General features: G+C 36.2%; 1 protein-coding gene across 5 annotated transcripts in view; it reads left to right on the top strand.

The window, feature by feature from the left end:
• Positions 1-23,610, top strand: part of LOC113063293 (disabled homolog 1-like) — a 167,044-nt gene that overhangs the window by 138,397 nt on the left and 5,037 nt on the right. Inside the window, exons 9-15 of one of the 5 annotated variants that reach the window (XM_026233570.1) lie at positions 66-119; positions 6,067-6,129; positions 8,172-8,234; positions 8,676-8,772; positions 12,253-12,855; positions 18,468-18,592; positions 20,329-20,406. In XM_026233570.1, the coding sequence (XP_026089355.1) occupies positions 66-119; positions 6,067-6,129; positions 8,172-8,234; positions 8,676-8,772; positions 12,253-12,855; positions 18,468-18,592; positions 20,329-20,406 (1,083 nt within the window). Of the gene's footprint in view, positions 1-65; positions 120-6,066; positions 6,130-8,171; positions 8,235-8,675; positions 8,773-12,252; positions 12,856-18,467; positions 18,593-20,328; positions 20,435-23,610 lie in introns of all 5 variants that reach the window. The other 4 variants (XM_026233571.1, XM_026233572.1, XM_026233573.1 and 1 more) reach the window with 4 other exon arrangements.

Genomic DNA, 23,610 nt, shown 5'->3' with positions numbered 1-23,610 from the left:
AATCTGAATTAATGTTAACTTGTCATGTTAACTGTGCATTTGGCTGGGCTCCCTGTCCACACCAGGTCCCTACCAGCCAACAAAAGGAGGGAGTTTATGACGTCCCAAAGCGACATCCAGTGAGTGGACCTGTGTGTGTTTGTTTATGTGACTATCCTGTGCCTCTCTCTGGCAAACCTGTCAATAGAGTTTGTAAACCACCAAGCATCAAGCATGTCCCTCTCCCTGTCTCGAGTCTTGTGAGGAGTTCAGCAGCACTCATTCCCCGGCTTACAGTAAATCGCATAGACTGTGCACTCTTAATTTCCCCCTGGTGTTTGTGTGTTTTTGGCTGGTTGTATATATGTTTGTGTTTGTTTCTTAACGGCTGATCATTTTCTTTGTGAAAATCTAATTGTTTGGGTTGTGGGTATTATGTGATCGGTCGGTTATGCATGATGTACGCTTGTCTTCACCCCATCATAAGGACAGCTGGTGTGTTCATGATGGCATACCAGCCTTGGGAATCACTCTCATGAACTCTCATTCTTACCCTTATGTTATTCTAAAACTGTATGATTTTATTTCGTCCGTGGAATACTGAGGTTTTGAGGAATATACTCACTCTTTTTTTATGCAGTTAAATTGACAGTGAGTCAAGCTTTGAAAACAACAAAGCACCATAAAATGGTCCATATGATTCACAAATAATATATGATTATGATATGAGTTTTGTGTGAGAAACAGGCAGAAATATAAGTCGTTATTCACAAGACCTTGAATGTACAACACAAGTCATACACTGAAACAAACATTTTTGTAGAAACAATTTTCTCTCAGAAATTGCTGTTTAGCAAATAATTGCAAATAAACTGCAAGTACCATTGAATTAAATGTTACATTTAGTGTTTTCTTTCAAAATGTACTTCAACAATCTTATTTTCTTAGAAAAATAAATAAATTAAATTAAATGTTTATGGTACTTTGAAGATAATGGTATTGAAAAGAGCAACTAGAACTTCCTCCAGACATATATATATAAAAAATAATTCCCATTTGTGTTCCACTGAAGAATTAGTCATCGAAATTTGAAACAACATGACAGAACTTTAATTTTGAGTGAACTTTCCCTTCATTGCCACACCATGAATGTCCATTAATCATGCATGATCTACAATAAAAGATGAAAAGTCTGTGTAGCTTATATGGGTTGGCTGATAAAGTCATTTAAATGAGAGAAAGCACATTTTAACATGAATGTTTGATTGTGCTGAGATTATTGCTCTCTCTCTCTTTAAATGGTGGCCGATTGCTTGCCATGCTATTTGGCTTCAACATTAATACTCTGATATGTAAAAATGGCTGATCTTTTCATGTTCTGGTCAGTGTTTCTGCTGTCTGTACCTCTTTTGTGTTATAGCTGCTCTGTTTTTTCAGTCGTAGCTCAGCTAAAAATCTAAACCCCCACCCCCATACAACACATACAACCCCAGCAAAGTCCCTAAAGTTGGTTGATCTGTCCAAATTATTCAGTTGTTTAGGTCCCTCCAGACCTGGAAAACAATGTTTCAGTTGGATTTTCCTCATCTCAACCCCACATATCACCAGTGTTGGGTGTAACGCGTTACAAAGTAACGCGTTACTGTAATAATATTACTTTTTTCAGTAACTAGTAGTGTAAGGCATTACTCGTCTGAAAATGGTAATATTATTACAGTTTTCCCAAGCTAGTTACTTGCGTTACATTTGCCAGTAGCACCTTCATCACACACAAGGCACACAACACAGAGAACAGAAGGGAAGGGAAGGAGGGCGTGAATGGAACAGTGATTGGTCTGGGTTTGGCACGAGGTATCATTTACCATCACTGATTGGTCGACAGCCGGCAGCAGAGCGGCACGCTCAGACAGATGGGGAAAAATGGAAGCGTCAACAACGGCAAGCTCTTTTTCAGAGGAAGGTTCCCAGCAACAGAAAGCTAGTTTCGACGGGTGGAGATTCAGTAATTATTTTGTAGGAGTGCTCCGATCACGATCGGCCGCTCGTTAATGCGCATCTCAGTAAAGCCGGTTCTCTAAAGCGGTTTATTCCATCAGGTGCGTGAACCATATATTCATACAACCGTGCCAATAAACGCTGAAAATGAACGTGGATTTGCGCATCTTCTCAGTTAATAACGGCTCTGTGTAGTAACAGCTGCTCTATGTGAAATCACGCACCTGATGGAATTAACCGCTGATTAGAGAACAGGTGTACTGACGAGCAGTAATATAAGTGAGTTGTGTAAACAGTGATTTATGTGACTTCAATTATTTCTTATTAAACTGAAATCGAAGAGTAAAAAGTATTTTTTGGAAAAACCACATCCTGGTGTTAGTCTTCATATGCTGCTGAATAGTGTTAACACGGATATAGAAAAATAAGGAGTGCAAGAGATTGATTCCTAATGTCAGTTTATTTTTAATTAATACTACAGTAGTTCGGTTCCCTTTACATCTTTAACTACCCGTTAATTTATCAATTGAATGGGTGACCTATCCTCATTAATAGAGCAAACATTTGCCCCCCCTGAGAGAATTGGCAGGAGCCTCCCCTGATAAAGACCCTAAAGAACACTCCTCCTTTGTATGTTCTCCCTCCATCTGATGCATCTCAGGCAATTATAGAGTAATTAAGAAAAAAAGATGTAACTAGTAATATAACTAGTAATATAACTAGTTACTTTCTCCAGGGAGTAATAAAGTAAAGTAAGGCATTACTATTTTTGAGAGTAATATGTAATATGTAATATATTACTTTTTTGAGTAACTAGCCCCAACACTGCATATCACCTTGTGCCACTGTCTGGCATCTCCTCCTCTCGCCTCTTCCATCATGTTTTCAAACACCTACTCACTCTTTTCTCTCTTCCTCGCTCACATTTTCAGCCTTCTTCCTCTTTCCTATTTCAATCCAAGTCGTCTGGCCTCTTGATCCTGCTTTGGCCAGCTTTTTCATTCCTGTCTAAGCTAAATCTATACACCTTTAACACATAAAATAACTCCCTCGGCTCTACAGAATTGGCTTTTGAACCACTGTAAATCTGTTTTATACTGCACATGTGCACATACATTGTGGATCTGAACTTATTTTTCTGAATTATTTTTAAATGCATTTTTTAAATTTATTTTTAGCCACACATTAGGATGCAAATTCACTAAACAGTTGCTCTGCTATTGTCATTGCCATTCTTAGCTCAAGCATACTGTTTTTTTTTTTGTTTTTGTTTTTTTTAACAATTGTATATTGTGTAATGTATATTATAATTAAAAATTGAGCTTTATTGACAAAAAAAAGAAAGAAAAAAAGCAATATTTACTTATCATTGCCTGGGCTATGTTGCAAAATTTATTATTAAAATTCCAGACATCTTTTTTTGGTAAAAAAGATACTTGTTTACATTTACTACTAATGATGGAAATAATGATCAAATAATGAAGAAGAGTGGAAATTAGCCTTTCATTTATTTATTTTTGTGTGTGTTGTTGTTGTTTTTTTATTTTGTCTTGTCTTGTCTTGTTATTTGTTTTGTGTTGTTTTATTCTGTTGTTTTTTTCATGTTTTATTTTTATTATTCTGTTTGATTTCTTTGTTTTGTCTTGTTTTTTGATTTGTGTTGTTTTGTCATGTTTTTTTATTCTGCTTGGTTTCTTTGTTTTGTCTTGTTTTTTTTGTTGTTGTTTTTTTTGTCTCGTTTTAATCTTGCTTTTTATTTTGTTTGGTTTTGTTTCATTTTGTGTTGTGTTTTTTAATGTTTTGCTTTGTTTTATTTTGTTTAATTTCTTTTTTTTTTATTATTATTATTCTTATTTTATTCTTAGAGAATCCCCTCTATTATACAGTATGTCTGGCTGCTTATGAAGTGATTTGTTGATATAGTGTTGTTACAACACTCATTAGTGTTGTTCTTTTTTTATACTACCTTTCCATGTATTATTTAAATTCATAGCTGTGCTTCCCAGTTGGTCGCATGCCTCTGGCTATATGACATATAAGACATTAACACTCCAGCCGTAATGAAATGGGCAACACTAAAAGCACACAGGACACTGCAAAGATAATTATTATCTCTGAGGGGACGATTAATTGATAGTCGTTTGAAGTGATAATGATGATAGAAAAGTAGGCTGATGAATTGTGACAAAATTAGCCACATACCTGTGCATTTGCATAAAATACTAATGTTTACCCTCTGTACTGTTCTAAATGTTGCCATGGAGACAGTTTAGTGTAAATACTGGAATAACAATGCATCTTGTGAGTCATACTTCCACATGAGAGGCAGCTTGTTATGATAACAGATAAAAAGGTGGTTATCAGCACTCATGATATCCATCAGTAATAAGGTGTCAGCAGCATGCAGGGCGCTTTGACTGACACAGTTCATCACTAAGGGGCCCAGCTGTCATCTTTCCCATTATCCTCAATGGTGATCCCCAAGGGTGTGTAAAGAGATTGATTTGATGGCATCTCTTGGGTTGGTAATATTACAGCCGTTTAATTCAGCTACTGGCTGCAGTATAGAACGCCGGTTCCAGCTCAATGACCTTCAAAATAGAACTGAGTGAGATGAACACCATCACCCTGCAAACATGACAGGAATAAATCAAAATGTAATTGTTTTTCTTCATGAAACACAGGCGGGAAAAATTTGAATCTAAATTGTTTGTAAACATAGATTGGTGCTTAATTCTGAGCACTGAAATTAGTTCTGCTCATGTTTTATTAATAAGGTGTTTAACAGTTTGCTGCTTCAGTGTTAGACAACTGAACTGATTATCGTGGTCTTCAAGTGAAGAAAGCTACACAATCCAAAACAGGTTTCTCTCTTTCCGTATCTATCACATCTTCTCTGCTTTCCTTCATGATTGCCATTTCAGTCACTTCCACAAAATTAGTATATATAAGATGTCACTAGCATTGGCTTATTTCTGCTTACCTTTCTCAGACGCTTCCTGTTAACATCCTTTCATTTTAAAAGATAAGCACTAACACTGAACAGCAAGCGCTAACTCAGAGAGGCTTTCAGACTTCACCATCTCAGGCATCACCTGCTTCTCCAAACCAAGCCAGTGACCTGGTGTCAGCTCTGACTTGATGTGATTGCATGTTTCACATGTATGAGTTTTTATCTTTTTTTTTCTGTTAGTCTAGATGTTATATGTGTATTATGTTGTCAGTGTTAATTGTGGTCTTACTTGGTTAGCCGGATAATTTTCGGCATAACACGAGAACTCTGGGTTATTTCTTTTGTGACAGAAATCAGTGTGTATGTCTGCCAATCGAGTAACACCTTTAGCAGATCATGCACTTTAAACGAGCTCCTTTGGTTCCTATTGTAATGACATTTATATATCGTATCATGTTTTACACCTACAAAAATTATGACACTTTACAATAAGGTCCCATTAGTTAATCTTAATGCATATATATATATATATATATATATATATATATATATATATATATATATATATATATATATATATATATATATATATATATATATATATATATATATATATATATATATATATGCGCATGACACTTTATCTGGCTAACCGTGTAAACCATGTTCGAAGCAAGGGACTGAGGTTAGTTTTCTTTTAAATGTCATGGCCTACCCATCTTCTCCTTTCATATAAGATTCTCTCCTCAACTTTGTTGCTTTTTCGGCAGCACATAATGTAAGACAGGAGCAGCTTTTTTTCATGGTGTTTTGCTCTTCCCATGTTATTGGCATTTGAGCACATTATTTTCCCATTAAAGCCTGCTGACAGCTGGTTAAAATTAATTCTGCCTTCCACCAGTTACAGTTTAGGACTATGGGGTGGGATGTGAGTTAGCGAAAATAAATACAGTTTTGAGTTTGGCTCAAACCTGTTGCACACTTGAGACATAATGTGCTAAAATGCAAAAAAAAAAAAAAAAGGTAAGGTATCATACAACCCATCTACTCACATTCACCATTCCAAAACAGACTTAATTTTACATCATTTTCTGTGTGTCTCATCTCATCTTTCATCTAACACCATGTTATCATTGCAGAACAAACATTACGAACAAGTCAATCTCTTGGATCTAGACACTGACCTGTTGCTGGTCAACCAGGTAAGGTGGACAGTGATTGGCTGAAGTTTCTTCACACCCACCTTTGGCCTTCCCATGATCCTCCAAGCTGTCATTTTGATTGTAAATGTACTAGAAAATTCCTCTAGCTGTAATCTAGCTATAAAGTAATAAGTAATGCACTATGGCCCATTCTAGACTCCATAGAGTCTCTGTACGGGAAAATAAATGTCACACTACCCATTATGAACAGTTTTAGCTCTGCTAATCCCTAGTCTCATGTGTTGTACTTTTTCCACTAGTCTGCTGGAAGTAGTGTACTTACTCATACCTGGCCTTTTTTTTCATAGTCAAATGACAGAGCTCTTATAGATGACCCCAGTCTGACCCTGTTGAACAGGTTGGATTTTGTGTTCCCATGCTAACTCTGTGGTTCATGAATAAACTGGAGAAATGTCCTCTTGCCCTTCTCCCCATGTGACCATGTGCTCGAAATGTAACAGTGCTTTCAAAGGTCATGCATATAGTCATGTTCTTGTGTTTTTTTTTTTGTTTGTTTTTTAGATTAGAGACATATGAATGGAGACAGTAAATTCCAGCATAACGTCAGAGAAGAGACCGCAATTATTCTTTCATAAAGAATGTGTTTTAGCCCTTTTCTAGATGTGGGTGTGAAAAAAGAGAGCTTTTTAGGAAAGAACCCTGTGGTCTGGCCTTAAGCAAATGGATGTACAAAACGTTTTTTAGAAGCAGTGTAGAAAAGCTTTTCTGTCATGTGCCAGTCACTTTAAAAAGCTCAAAAATGCTCAGCTGCTCCCCACTAGCAGCACACTGTCTGTCCCAGGTTGTGATAAACATACTCAACAAGGACACGGTAACCACAAATGAAAACAGGTGTAGCAACCATTGTTACTGTTCTATTTGTCTTTAAGACATTTGCCTTCCAACCACTTGTGAAATAATCTTATTTTTTTACTTAGGTGTAAAAAGAAGCTTGAAATACCTGATCAGCAATATACTATTAGCGAACATCCCAACATGCCCACGCCGTCGGGAGCAGCATTCAGTTGAATATGTAAACATGTGCTGCACACTTTCCTCTCAATGACAAAGTAAATACACTACAAAATTGACAGCAGTGAGAAAACAGCAGTTAAGAAAGCATCTGATCATGAAGCGACGTGAAAATGTTTGCACCAGCACTGCAATTCGAACTACAAACGGAAGCGAACTACAAACAAACCTAATTCAGTTTGAAATGACATATATTGGGGCCTTTAACAGCAAGAAGAAAGCCTCTGCCCACTGGTTACATCAGCACAATCTGATAAATACATCATGATTTATGGTGGTTTTCACTGCAAATAAATATATAAATTATTAAAAGGTGCAAACATTGCCACAGTCTTGGGGAAAAGCAGCAAACTGAGTAATTTTTGGCAAAAAATAAATTTCAGAAAAATGTCCTTTGAAATCCTGGTGGGATTGGTATGCCCCTGTTCAGAAATAACCCTGAATACAAAATATATCCCAAGGAAATTAACTCATTATCTTCCTAGAAATTAGCTCATGATGTGATTTTATGGTAATCCATGGTCTTGTATGGAAAGACCTGAAATGGTTTGTGGAACTGAGGAGCAAAAAAGATCAGTCTTAGAACAGACAGATAGACAGACAGATAGATAGATAGATAGATAGATAGATAGATAGATAGATAGATAGATAGATAGATAGATAGATAGATAGATAGATAGATAGATAGATAGATAGATAGATAGATAGATAGATAGATAGATAGATAGATAGATGTGTGCTGTACGTGGCTAGTAGGTACAGAAATCATCATCATAATCATCATCCTTGTGTTTTTACATAATTTTATAGCAAACCTCTATCATTTATGTAACTGTTATCATTTATTACTTATCTCACTTTCATTTATTATTCAAGTCACTTCATTCAATCCACTGTTTGACCAAGGTAGGTTCAGTATTCTGTGGCAAAGATTAGACTGACATGGTAGTGACTGCTGAGGTAAGACACATCTGATTTTATGCTGGTAAATGTTCTTCTCTCATCTGCAGAATATCAACCAGTTAGAGCTCTTTGGAGACATGTCCACCCCTCCTGATATCACGTCCCCCTCGGTGAGTGACTCTAGATGCTACCTTATTATAGTAAGAGCATCATCAGAATGGAATTGTATCATATTGCATATTGCAGAGTGTATACTGCATTCAAATTAAAGCATAGTTCGCCATCATTTATTCACCCTTCCAGTTGCTTCAAACCCGTATGAATTTATTTATTTTGCTGAAACCAAAAGAAAATACATTTTGAAGAATGTATGAAATGAAAAGATAAAAGGTCTTCAATCAACCATCAACTGTTTCATTACCTTTATTATTAAAAATATCTTATTTTATGTTCAGCAGACACTTATACATGTTTGGAACAAGTTGAGGGTGAATAAATTATTTTTGAATGTTATCAATATGTTATGTTGAATACATATGAGCAAGTTGTTGAGCAAATGTAGTTTATTATAAAGCTTCTGTTTAGACATCTATTGTGTTTCTCTTCCACAGACCCCAGCATCTCCAGCTAATACTCTGGACCCCTCGCTGGCCCACCAGACTCCATCCGAACTGTTCACCCCCTTCAACCCAGCCTCTGTACCCTCAGGTATGAGAGATTTCTCTTTCAGACATTGTGTGTGTACAGGAGAAAATAATACCAAGAAAACAGATAAAGGAGACATGGAACGGGGCGGATGCAAATTAAATAATGTGTCTGTCTAGTTCTAGCTAAAAAAAGGTGTCCTGTCTCCTGCTGAAGAATATGAATGCTCTCATTACGGGCTTCTGTACTGATCTGCATGATAAATACCTTGTAGAGGACACAGTGTTACTCCTACCAGCTCTGGTGGCAATCTATGTGTGTGTGTGTGTAAGAGAGAGAGAGAGAGAGAGAGAGAGAGAGCGCATGAAGTCTTTTTAACATGCATGTCTGTTTTGGAGGCATATCACACATTTTTATTATGCTATTTTTTTTCTCTTATGTCCGCTTATGCAAGGTTTTTTGCACCACAAATGGACAGAATTTAGTTTTCATCACCATTTTCGCTTTTTAATTAAATTAAACAAATTAATGCAAGTCACCTTTAATTCTACAGTGCTTTATACAGTACAGATTGTGGAGCCTCACCATTATAAACATCAGTTCAGTGTTGGTTCAGTTCAGATAGGGCTACATGATAAATAATATTTTAATATTGATTTATTTCTGCTTCTATCGATTTATTAAGTATAATTTTAAAATAGTGTATGTATTTATATATTTACTCGTGTCTTTTTAAAGTTGTATGAACTTTTTTTGTCTCAGTGATTTTGTTAATTGGTGCCAAATGTTGTTTTGAGCCCCACTGAATTTGTAATGGACAAAACAGCGGAAACATTCTTCAAAAAACATCTTCTTTTTACCATATGTTTTGCAGAAGAAAGAAAGTCATACAGATTTCTAACAACATGATGGTGAGTTACCTAAAATTAACTGAAATAATTAAATATGCTAAATAAAATCTTTTTTTTTTTTTTTTTTTAACACCATCGTGGTAACAAACATGATGCTAAAATACTGCAATAAATATCAATTTAATAAAATAAAATGTAAGATAAAACTCTAATGTACATAACTGATAAAAAAAATAAAAAATACGAGTACGAAACATAATTATTTAAATGAAAAACCATCAAATGTCAAGTGTCACACATTTAATTTCTGGCAATGTCAATTTAAAGGTTTTCTTTTCACTTCCAAAAATTGTGGATTTAATGGTGTCTTCCAGTAAAATTACAGTAAATCCAAATTTAATTAAATCAATGACAATTTTATACGTTAATGTATAGTGGAACCCACTTTTAAATGATTAGCAGTTGGGTTTTTTACCGGAGCATTTTTACAGTCATTTACTGGTATTCTTCTGATAGTTTTGTACACATTGGACTCTGTATTGTAAAATGCTACCACTTTAAATTCTACAGGAACACTCACGTCATGATATTTGATCCAGTTATTTAAAAACAAATAGCCCTTGTGCAGTGATTTTGCTCTCCCTGGGACATCTGTTCCAGCCAGATTGACTTCCTCTGAAACAGTAAACACTACAACATTGATATGTGTGGAATCAAGTAGTGTATCATCTGTCCCATCTGTCTTCAATTCTTCCCCTCAGTCAAACTCCCCTCTGTGTTATAAATTCATAAACACCAGGCTTGACTCCACCACACCTGTCCTGATGGGATTCTCACAGTTCAGTTATGATAGAATGAGCACATTTTGCACCATTGTAAAAACATTCTTTTCAAGCTAGAGTGTTTTTTTTTTTTTCAGAGTGCTTTGGATGGTCTCGCCCTGTTGGTAGTATATTTTAAGTCACTTTGGATGAAACTTGTGTGTTAAGTGGTATGTCTAATGAAACATAAATAATCTGAATAAGTGCACACTGCTTAATTATGATATCATTTAAGAAACCTATATCCATATTCTATACCATACCTATACCATAATCACTATATAGTCACTATCTGCTTTCTAAAAAAAAGCATGAATTTGATCTTATATTAAACAGTTACATTATAAAATAAAATAAAAAATAAAACATTTATTAAAACATTATTTTTATTAATTAAATTAATTTAGTGTAGTCCAGTCCTCAACATATACACGGGATACCAAAGATGTGCTCTGGGTTTTTCTGTCCATGCATCCTGAATGGCAACCCATAATTCCATCCCATTTGAAAATGGTGGATCCATAGCACACAATGATTGCCAGGGGCAATTATGGACCAGTGCAAGGGTGCGTTGCTATGATTAGATGGCCTATTGCTACCTTACTGAATGATGGACATGTGCAGATTTCAAAATTCACATATAGAGCTTCTCCAGGCACGTCCCCAGTCACTGGTCCTTGAGAAAACCACAAACCGTTATTACAATTCCATGGGAACACTTCACAGCTGACAGGATGGATCCAGTGCTGTGTTGTCTTTTCCAACCAGAAGCCATCAGGTCCACCATGCTACCTTTTGTCAAATGTTCCACATGTGGTGCACAGCTGTTAGTATCCTAGGTTGAATAGTAACAAGCTTAAATTAAAACATGCTGCTAACATTAGTTTTTCAATAGTGTGACAATAGCTTTTCCAATAACAAGCTACTCTATTAGTGTAGTAGCGAGAAACTGCTAAATTGCTATTTTGGCGAAATTGTACACCATGTTTCACATATTAAATGTTAATTGCCTTGCATAAATAACTTTTGAATTGAAGTAATAGCACATTTCAGATAATTAAAACTGTGATCTACAGTATATTCTGGAAAATGCAACAGATTCTTCTATTAACTTGCCAATGGCTACACAGACACCGAAAGACCAAGTCTTTTTTAAAGATAAAGCAGCATCACAATGTCCCATTGTGTGAACAACCCAGCTGCAGGTGATCTCACACCTCTCTGCTGCACAGTGGAATATTCTGGACACGCTCCCACAGTGTGTGTGGCATGTCAAAGAGATAAGATACAATTTGGGGTTTTATTATTTGAATCAGTTACTCATTGGAAAGAAAGAGCAAGATGTGTAATGAAATAAGCCTCAATGTGAAATGAGTGAGATTGTTGTAATGGTCTCTTTTAAAGGGCGTTGCTATTCATTAAGCCCGAGCCTATTGTGAGCAGTAATTACAATAGTTCATCTGAGCCATAAAGACCTTTTTCATTATGAAAATCTAGGTCATCTTACCCCAGTCATCAAGAGGATCTATGGCTGCAGCCTGAAAGTCCTTGAGCGAATGCTAAAGGTTACAGCACAAGCTCGTCATGAGGTGTACATGATTTTCCTAGAGCATTTTGGCTGGAAAATATCATTTGATAAAGCTTTATGAATTGAGGGTGTGTTAACATAACATTTTCAACTAACAATTTGTATGTGTTTTGGCGATTCATTTACACAGCAATGGCCTGAAAATGGAAACTTTTGAAAAAGGGGTTTCATAGTCGTTGTTTATAAATGGGCTTCTGTTCTAAAACTTTTACAACTTTTCTGTTTTAGTACAATTGCTGTTGTGTAAATGTACCGTAAAAATCTCATTGTCTCTGTCCTTTAGGTTATGTGACAATGGGAGCCGTGCCACCTGCATGGGCGCAGCAACAGTTCGCCGCTCAGGCTCCATTAGCGTTTGGCGTCCAGTCCCCAGTGCAAGTCACACAGGTCTTACCAGGTGCTCAGCCTCTGATCTGGGGACAAGCTAACCTTTTCCCTGCCACCCAGCAACAGTGGGCCGCAATGGCAGGGGCTCACTTTTCGCCTGCCGCTTTCATGCCTGCCCAGACAGTAGGGCCACTTCCTGCTGCCATGTTTCAGACACTGGCTCCCATGGCGGTGTCCTGCGAGACCCCCATGGCGGCTATGGGTGGAGCCGTGGCAGGAACCTCGGCCTCCACTGTCTCTAGTCCGCAGCATGGAGAACGCACGCTGCAGAGACAGGCAAAAATGAGCAAGGAGATGTTTAAGGACTTCCAGATGGCAAAGCCGCCCACCATGCCTGCCAGGAAAAGCGAGCAGCCTAGCCTGTCTTGCACCACAGACGCATTCTCCAGCTACTTCAGCAAAGTGGGAATGGCACAAGACACGGACGACTGCGACGACTTCGACATCTCGCAGATGAACCTCACGCCTGTCACTTCCACCACGCCCTCCACCAACTCACGTGAGTAGGATGTTTCAGACTTATGCCATGTTTTGTGTGTTTTTAAATTGGAAATTATTTTAGAAAAGTTTGATGTTCTTATAAATAAAATCTTCATATTCATTTTGGTTTCATTTGGTTTAGAAAAAAAACATTTATACCAATTTTAGGAAGAGTTTCAGGTCAGTTCAAATTTGCATGTGGTTTAACCATCAAATAATTCACAAGTTCACACTTACATATAATCAGATTGAGCAAATAGGAAGCATATTTGGCATGCTGAGGAGAGGACTCAGACCTGTTAGAATATAGCCCCGAACCCAGAGAACTCCCCATACCCCAAGCTGGGATAACAATGGTTAGCAGTGATGAGTAGGGATGGAGGAAGGGTGTCAGAAAAACTTTTGTTTGATAGAGTTAAAGGGATAGTTCAATTTGATGTTTATCTGCTTAGCCCCGGGGCATCCAAAATGCAGGTGACTGTTTCTTCAGTAGAACACAAACAAGAGATTTTTTACTTAAACTGTTGCAGTCTGTCAGTCGTGTAATGTAAGTGGATGGGAATCATGGCTTTGAGAGTAATAAAACATACACAAACAAAACCAAATTAAACCCTGCAGCTTGTGACGACACATTGATGTGTAAAGAAACTGAACAGAAAACAAGATCAAGAAACAGTATTTAGTTTTATTATATTTATAATGCGCTCAGGCAAGTTCAGACATTGCAGTGAAAATCAGAGGTAAAAAACAATATAAATACTGTTTTTTCTTGCACAGATCGGTCGTTTTGTGTGTTTACACATCAGTGTATCAGTGCAGCAGGGTTTAATTTGGTTTTGTTTGTGTATGATTTTTGGACTCTCAAAGCCGTGATTCCTATTTACTTACATTATACAACTGACTGTCTGCAAAGGTTTGAGTTAAAAATCTTTGTTTGTGTTCTACTGAAGAAATAAAGTAACCTACATCTTGGATGCACTAGGGGGTAATCAGATAAACATCAAATTTTCATTTTTGGGTGAACTATCCTTTTAGGTTGGCTGTCTATATTTGCTGTCATGCTAATTAAGTTTATTCTCTGAATGTGCTCCACCTGTGCTGAATTAATAGATTTTCTGAATGTGCTCCTCTTATATGTAATCTGCTGTACATATATACTTACAAGCAATAAATTATTGAAATATATTTGATTTAGTTTACAGATAAACAAGGGGGAAAATGTAGCCTATATATGCAAATTTTTCAAGTAATTTTTGTGACAGGCTTAATTTGTTCACACAAAGAAAACTCAATGGCAGAAAGCGACATCCTATTTGTTTTCTTTATTTTACAAAAGCACAATGTTTTGTTTGCATTGTGAGTGTACACAAATAATAGCAGACCTTTATACGGTGATGCATTATTAAAAAGACAAAAAGTATTTAAAGTTGATTTTGCTGGTATAAGGAAACAGTTGAAGAAAACCTTTGCAGGTATTTTGAGTTGATGAGCTGATTGGCATGTCACCATATTCTAATTTGTTGAGATAGTGAATTGGTAGGTTTTTGTTAAATGTGAGCCAAAAGCATCACAATTAAAAGAAACCAAAGACTTAAACTACTTCAGTCTGTGTGCACTTAATTTATTTAATACATGTGTTTCACAATAAATATACTTTTCCACAACATTCTAACTTTTTTAGAAGCACCTGTACATTAAGCAATTATATTTAGTTAATTTGTGCATTCCTTAAACCATGACTTTTAGCATTGTAACAGGAATGCCTCAGCAATGGCTTGGAAACATAACAATAATCTTAAGAAGGCTGCAATTTTCCATGTTACTTGACTGCAAAAAATTTAAAATGCGTTTCTGGGTCAAGTGATGCAATATGAGCAGGTCAGGTATACACACGTTAGACTTTGCAAGTTGACGAGAATACATGTTTTTAAGATGATGTGAACTGTTTTTATCTGATTTTAAAGATCGGTAATGGCAAAGTTAGGCTTAGGGATCGGTTTAGGGGATTTGGTTTTATATCAGAAATGTTATTTTAGGACAAACAGAATCACATTATCCTGAAGCTCCATTGACCCTAAATACGGTACATCAACAAAGAAGACAAATCCCACATAGAAGAACTTACTATCTTTCTCCCTCTCACCTCTCTCATTGCAAGCCTTTAAGATTGCTGACACAGCTAGACAGGCTTTATCCGTTTTTTCCTACAGAACCTCAAACTCGCGCCTCACCCCGTCTTTCATCAACGCATCCGTTTTCACTCAGAGGTTGAAAGGTGGGCTTTGATGCTGTTGCCCAGAAGGCATTGTCTTTAGTCAGCGTGAAAATGACAATTAGTACTGCGGGGGGAACGATGGCAGGGGAAAGAGAGAGTCAGTCACAAGCCCAGCTGTGCTTCTGGTGAGGTGTGTAATTATCACTGATCTCTAGGGAGTTCTGCACTGTGTGTTGAGCCTGTTTGGATCCTCTCGCTCCTGTAGTGCTAATTATTGCTGCAATGGAACTTCGCACGTTTGCACACAAGCAGTCCCTCCATGAGAGACATACTCATTTATTAGGTGTCAATAAGGGATTTTGGTCCACAATTTCTCACAGGTTTTGGGCTTAAATGCATATGTTTATTTACACTGATCTTGATTAGTATGTGCAAAAGCCAAAATACATTCCCCTAGGTACAACTCACTCCATTTTTGCGGCAAATATATCACTGAATGCTGCTAAAAGTAAGAGTTTTATTTCAAGAGTCTTAAAGTCAGCATGAAACAGGGATGTGACAGTCTTTTCTTCCCTCTTGTGATGTTTCCCTGAGAAAAATGGCTTCTTGAATTAGAAAATAAATGTTGGGAGGGAAATTTCCATCAGGTATTGACTGGATCGTTGGATCATTGGTTCATTGCGCACGTATAAATCATATAAAATAAACAATTCAATATTTCATTATAGAAAAAAATAAATGATTTCATGGTGACTTAAACATAATAACTTTAAGTCTAAAGCCTGGAATGCACTTAAATTAATTTTACTGATTTGCATTTTGAATGAGTTATGCTATTTTCTTAAAGTCTGCAGATTCCAAGCCGTCCGAATTGACAAATTTCATATAAATTGTCCAATTTATGTAGGGTACAAACCAATTTTTTATTTTTTGTTTTTAGCTTCAGACTCCGATTCTATCAGAGGATTTCAAACATATTTACGTGTGTTTCTGTGTGTTTGGAATGACTTGAGTCGCTTAGAGCGTGATGCCCAGTTTTTCCCTGTAACCATTTACAAGATCAGCAAGACTGTTTGATGCCAGGTGTTTCAAATTCAGATCCAGCCTTTCACCTTAGATGAGATCACAATATGATTTTTGTTTTAGTTTTTTTAAGCACTTACAGCATATTGAGGATACATTCAGTCAGTTTGTGGATTCCCTGGGAGACAAGTTAATAACTTTAGCGTTGTTAGCTTCATGCTAGAGCTAAAATAGGCCTGCAACAAAACATTTGTAGTTGGAAATTTCACACAAATTGAAAAATCTGCTCTACACAGCTATATCTTGTCTTCAGGCTATTTGGTGGCTTTGTGTAAAAAAAAAAAAAAAAAAAAAAAAGAAAAAACATTTAGTCATCATTAACCAGTACCCCCCTTGTTGTTTTGATTTGTTTCGATGGATGTAAAAGTCTTATCACTTTTAGCATCACCCTGTGGAAACTGCAGCAAGCTATGTATCGATGGTGCAATCCAGTATTTTTTTATGTTATTTATATTTCTGTTTGTATCATATTATTTCAGTTTATTATAATCATAAACACACTTTTTAGTAGCACAAAATCTTACAGTTTACAGCACTCTTTTATTCTATTCATCTAATTATGTACAGCACCTATAGCGGATAATGAGTTTGAAGGCTTACACATTCACAGGAAATAACTAACTTCTGTGTTGAAAAATAATGTAGATACATATTCATGTTTTTTTGCTTTTGCGACCAATTCGAAAAAGACTCATTGTAAACATTGCATGAAAACAAACGTATTAGATATTTCAAGTACAAAGACTATTGACTAAATGCAACTACCATTAAGCATTCACTACGTTCTGCTAAGACAGCATACGGTTTCCTGAAGCAGTGAAAAGTTGCACGAGCCCAAAAACCAACATTGTTTTCATGTATAATTGATCAAAAAATGAGCCTTGTCTTTGATGTAAGTGTTAAAATTTCAGTGGCCTTCCTATCAGACAGCAACAGATATTTAGTTATTCACCCAGGGGATAAAAAGCATTTTGTACCTTCTTTGTGTCACCCAACAACACATCAAATGCTTTGAATCAGTTAATGCAATAAACAAGTGTAAGACTGACTCGGTTTGGACCATTACTAGGGGTGTCACGATTCTCCAAATCCTCGATTCGATTGCATTTTCGATTCTAAGGTCACGGTTCGATTCGATTCTCGATTTTTACATTTATTCTCTTTAAAGCACAGATTGTCATTTTTCAAACTAGACTTTTATGTAATATAATATCTGACCTTTGTTTGCAATGTACCACATTACACTGTCAAATTTAAAACTTTTATTAACAACATAATGTAACAATAACTTATATCTTTAGTCAATTGAAAACTTAAAATAAACTGCCATCCAGTTTCTCTTTTGTAAGTGCAGTCACAAAAGATGACATTCAAGTTCATAACAAAACAAAAACAATAAAAAATGACTAAACTAACCTTCAAATATTACGATGTATCTATTTAAAAGATTAAAGATAAAACACTTGTTAAACACTTCACTGTCATTCATTTAGATTTATATATATATATATATATATATATATATATATATATATATATATATATATATATATATATATATATATATATATTTATATTATGTATGTATGTACAGTGTGTGTGTGTGTGTGCATCATTACAGTCTGTAAAATATGTGTATCTCTTATTACAAGACTGCAATCACTAGCAATCAGAAGAATTCCAGTTAATCAAGTATCTACAAAAGATCTAACGTTACTCTATAAACAATGCATTAAATTACATTAAAGACAAAAATAAATTAAACAAGCAAAAGAAATGATTACTCGCATGTATCTGGTCCACTGATGAAGTCATGGGTCAAGTCAAGTGAATTATTACTCATTTTCTAACAGGCGTCGAATACTGACTTTAGGAAAAGGGGAATAACCAATGACATTTGAGATAACAACTAAAACAGCAAGCCCCGCCCCACGACTGACAAAAATAAAATTGTTCGCGCGAGCAGAGGTGAGATGATCGAGCGCGAGGATGTGGGGAATGAGCATGCGCGCGCGAGGGCTTTTATTGCGCGCAGACTACATGTCACGCGCGCGCGAGAGTTTGAAATGAGCTCGCGGGCTCCGGTTTCTTCGCATCCGATTCAGTTTTCCTCTCGCGGAAGCCATATAGCGCGCGCCAGCATCAGTTGAATGCTCGGTTAGTTTTGTCATTGATTTGCCGTCATACAACATGGGGGCGTGGCAGCATCGACGATTCCATTTTTTTATTCGAAGTTCGAGACTGTGACTTAATTTCGATCGATTTCGATTTAAAATCGAAATCGTGACACCCCTAACCATTACTAACCATAATTCTGGCCTTTCCATCCACAGCACCCACCCCGGCCCCCCGGCAGAGTTCTCCATCAAAGTCCTCATCCCACGCCAGTGACCCACCCACCGATGACTCTTTTGGTGAGGCAGAGGGCAGCCCTAGTCGGAGCGGAGAGGAGGATGCTGTAAGTGCTTTTGAACGGGATTGTGGGAAATCTAATTTTAAAGTGTTCGACATCTAACTTGGTTATTTGACATATTAAACTGTATGTACATGTATATTTTAAAATCAAGATTTTAGATTAGGATTTATATTCTGAGTACCGTATTTTCCTGGCTATAAGTCACACTTTTTTTTCATAGTTTGGTTGGTCCTGCGACTTATAGTCAGCTGCGACTTATTTATCAAAATTAATTTGACATGAACCAAGAGAAATGAATTAAGAGAAAACATTACCGTCTACAGCCGCGGGAGGGCGCTCTATGCTGTTCAGTGCTCCTGTAGTCTACACTGAAGACACAGAGCGCCCTCTCGCGGCTGTAGACGGAAATGTTTTCTCTTGGTTCTAAATAAATGCAACTAATAGTCCAGTGCAACTTGTATATGTTTTATTTCCTCATCATGACGTATTTTTGGACTGATGCGACTTATACTCAGGTGCGACTTATAGTCAGAAAAATACGGTATTCGAAAACCATTTGTTAGATTTGTGATTTGAGCTGACCAAAATGTTCATTAGAGTTCATGAGAGAAGTACTGATGTTCGGTTCATGAATGAATCATTCAGTTGAGTCAAAACCGTTTTCAGTCATTTATTCATGGATTGGACTAATCTTGTTCTCAGGTCACTGACATGCTGATTCATTCGCACCATTTAACCTTAGAAATAACATTAAATATCAATATCTTGATCAGTTAGTCCACCCAAAAAAATGCTAATTGTCATCATTTACTCATCTCATGTCATTCCAGTGTAAGATGTCCCTCACAAGAGAATATGCTTGGTTGTGCACTTTTGTGTTCAGCAGATATGAGGGTGAGCAAATGATCCTTTTTGGGTGGACTCTCTGTTTAAAGCCACTACGTGGTTTTAGAAGACCTACTGATATAGCGAACCAGTCATAAGTCCTATGTTATAAGCATGTATAATGGCAAGAGAGTGAGTAAATGACGACAAAAATGTAATTTGGGGTGAATTATGCTTTTAAGTCTTGCTTGAGGTGCAGTGTAACCAGATCAGTGGTGGCGTCCACTGTATTTCATACACACACACTTTCTGTCTGCTGATTTCTATCAGATATGACTCATCAGAAAATGCCATGGAAACCCGACTAGTGCTCCTTCTACTTTCTTTTATATTTCAGCTGAGTTTAATTAGTCCTTGTGTGTGTGTGTACGTGTACGTGTGCGTGTGTGTGTGTGTCTCCCCACTCTAGCTGAAATGGCATTGGGCTCCACACTCACTCAGTCAGTCAGTCAGTCACACTGCACACCCACACACACTGTGATGAGGTGTTAAGAGTGCAGCTCCAGAGGGAATATTCATAAAAATCCAAAATGCTTTAGTCCAAAACCTTTCATGCAGGAGCACAATACAGGAGCCTTTATAACTGAGGGGTGCGGGAAGTTATGAATACATCAGAGTGTGGGTGGACGAAGGTGAATTAATAAATGTATGAATTAATAGATGGATGGATAGACGAATGCGCATTTACAGCACTTTCTATGCTTCTGTATTTTACTGTTGCAGGAAAAAGCATGTAAACTCTTGTATTTATTATGGATTTCCTTTTCTGGCTGCTTTATAAAAGCTTTTTTTTTGCCGGTTATGTCCTTTTCCTCTCTTTCTCTCACTATGTTTTCCTCTAATCTTTTTTTCCTTTCCCTTTCCATTCTTCTCCTCTCTCTTTCTTTGTCCAGGCTGGAGACTCCCAGCAGTCTCCGGGTGCGAGTGAGCCTCAAGCAGAGCCTGAGAGCTCAGAGACGGACAGTCCTCAGGTCGGTAGCTAGATAGCGGCAGGTCAGGGTAGGTATCTGTCCTCTTTTTCCTCTCTTCTGCGTGTCGGCCTGCTCCAACAGCCATGACGTCACGTCAGCACGCCTTCACCCGTCCTCACCACCATTACATAGACCCACACATCGTGGCCGTGTGTCGTGGTGCTCTTTCTCTCCTCTCTCTTCTATCTTTACACCTGTTCTACTCTCTAACTCTCTTAGGCTGGGTTCACACAGTCAGTGTGCTAACAGGAGTGACTCTTGATTTGTCCTTTTTTTGTGTATTGTAGTGTTTAGTAGTCTGCATTGTGTTTTGTAGTGTTGATTTTGATTCTAAACTAGATGATTTCTGTCATTTTATGATGATGATGATGGTTCTTTTGTAAAATCAAATTATTAAAACATTATCTTTTTATGTGAACAGTAAACACCTTTAATCAGAAATATTGTTACAAAGCAGCTTTACAGTCAATATTGCCTTTTTTGAGTGTCTCAAAACTTATTCTGCAAGAATGCATTGAAATGATCTAAAGTGACAGTGAAGACTTAAAAAAAACTACTTCAAATAAATTATAATCACAATTAAACATCACAGCCATTTTCAAAAATTTCTAAAGAAAAAATTTACAATGTTACTAGAATATTAGAATATTAGCATATTAGAATGATTTCTGAAGGATCATGTGACACTGAAAATTCAGCATTGCCATCACTATAATTAATTACATTTGAAAATATATTCAAATAGAAAACAGTATTTTAAATTGCAATAATGTTTCATAATATTGCTGTTTTTGTGTTTTTGATAAAATAAATACAGCTTTGGTGAGCATAAAAGATTATTTTTACAAAATACAAAAGTTTGAAAAACTCCTAATATATAAGATAATTTATAAATATGGAATATATTTTTATCATCATTCATAACACTTTTTATTCCTATTTAGATTTTTTTTATTTGTTATTATTACTTCTTTAAGTGAAAAAATATGACTGTCTGTAGAAAAAAAAAATTCATTGAATAAATATTTGGATTTGTGACAAAAAACTAAATTACAAAAATAACAATTGGCATTCAATTTAAATGGTAACTTTGACAGCCCTAAAAAAACTAAACTTTTCTGTCACTTCTTTTTCATATAAGAATAACTGTTTAGCACTCGGAAAAAAGGACTGACAACCAAATTCTTCTTCTGTGTGAACATGGCCTTATTCTCTGCTTTCATTCTCTCTCTCTCTCTCTCTCTCTCTCTCTCTCTCTCTCTCTTCGTATCTCACCTCGCCGTCCCTGCCTGCTGCTGCAATCACTCTTACGCTGGTATGCATCTCATGGGAATATGGTTTATATGCCTTTATGGTGTAATTTGGTTTTGTTTATGATAGAGTATGAGTGAGTGTGTGTGCATGTGTCCCTTTAATCCCATAAAGCATCCTGATGTGTGTGGGTATCAATGCTTTTGAACTAAGTTTTTAAACAGAACTGTAGCCTGGTATACCCATGAACAGCATGAATGCACCACATCTAAGTATCTGTGTCGTGTCATTTTCTGATATACAAAATGAGGTCATGAATGTTTTTATATTGTCACTCATCACAGCAAAGCACAACAAACTGAACCGATCTCAACTGAAGTAAATCTCAAGGACTGACATGCAAACTGCTACCTATAGATTATTTTTCATCTTTGACTGTTATAGTGAGTAAAAGCATAGAATAATGCTGGTGCTTTAAACTCGGAGGAACAAATATAATTACATAAAAGCCTCTGCTCTTTCCTTTAGTGACTTTTTTATTAAACAAACAAGCAACAGTGCAAAATGACAAATCCTTCCCTAAATGTGTTCGTCTACAAATTATACAATCCTAAATTAACATTAAGTAATATAACATTATTAGCAAATGCAACATAATGCATTACTTAAAAATTACTCTGGAGCCCTCTCATCCGAGTTACCCCATCTTTAAACTTTTGCCATCTGGCCAGCACTTCAGAGCCTCAAATACCAGGACAGTCAGGCACAAGAACAGTTTCTTCCCCCAGGCAGTCTACCTCATGAACAGTTACATTTTCCCCACTTACGCAATAAAAATGTGCAATATCCTTATATTTATTTTATTAATTTAAATGCATTTATATAAATATAAGACAAGAAAAGATGTCCACTAAAAAACATGGAGGTACATAGGGGTATTGAGAAAAAAAAAAGTGAAATTAAAAATAATATATTTTTTTTTTTACTATTGTATATAAAATCAATACAAAGGCATTTTGTATTTGAATACAAAGTTTGAGGTCGGTAAGATTGCTTAATGTTTTTGAAAAGCATATCTTATTTTCAACAAGGCTGCATTTATTTGATCCAAATACAAAAAAGTAATATATTGAAAAATATTTTAACTATAATTTAATTTAAAAAACAGTGTTATCATTGATTATGTTTAAAAATGTAATTTATTCCTTTGATGGAATAATAACATTTTCAGCATCATTACTCCAGTCTTCAGAGTGACATGATCCTTCAGAAATCATTATAATATGCTGATTTTCTGTTCAAGAATCATTTATTCTTCTTCTTCTTCTTCTTCTTATTATTATCAATGTTAAACAGTTGTGCTGCTAAATTTTTTTGTGGAAACTATAATAGTTTTTTTTTTTTTTTTTTTTTCAGGTTTTTTGATGAATAGAATGTTCAAAAGAACAGCATTATTTGAAGTAGCAATGAAGTTTGCTCAATTTAATGCATCCTTGCTGAATAAATGTATAAATATATAAAAAAATCCCCCTAAGTGTTTTTTTTTATTACAGAACAGTGTCTTTGTAGATTTTAAGGGCACAATGGAATGAAACATTGCCTCTGTGCAGTTGAGGGAAAGTGAGCGATGGCTCTATGGTACCTGTCTGAAGGAGACATGAGCTCATCAGGATGAATCATTAATGAAGGGCTCTGGGAGCCAGAGGCTTGTTTCTCTGACTGAGAGAAGACTGATGTTGCAGCCTCATCTGTACCTGCCTAATGATGAATGAAGCTCTGATCCCCACTGAAATATTAACACACCTACATACACCCCTACAAACACACAGCCTGTACAGCAGGTGGCTGTCCATTACTACAATAAAGAAAGACAAAAAAAGAGTACTGGCTTTGTGGAGGAAAATCTTAGCAACATTTCAGTTTGGAGGTGATTTTAAGAGGTCTTGAGAAGTT

The sequence above is a fragment of the Carassius auratus genome, chromosome 45 (genome assembly GCF_003368295.1).
Source record: "Carassius auratus strain Wakin chromosome 45, ASM336829v1, whole genome shotgun sequence".
In the NCBI taxonomy this organism is placed as follows: Eukaryota; Metazoa; Chordata; class Actinopteri; order Cypriniformes; family Cyprinidae; genus Carassius; species Carassius auratus.
This window is presented reverse-complemented; position numbering and strand designations above follow the sequence as displayed.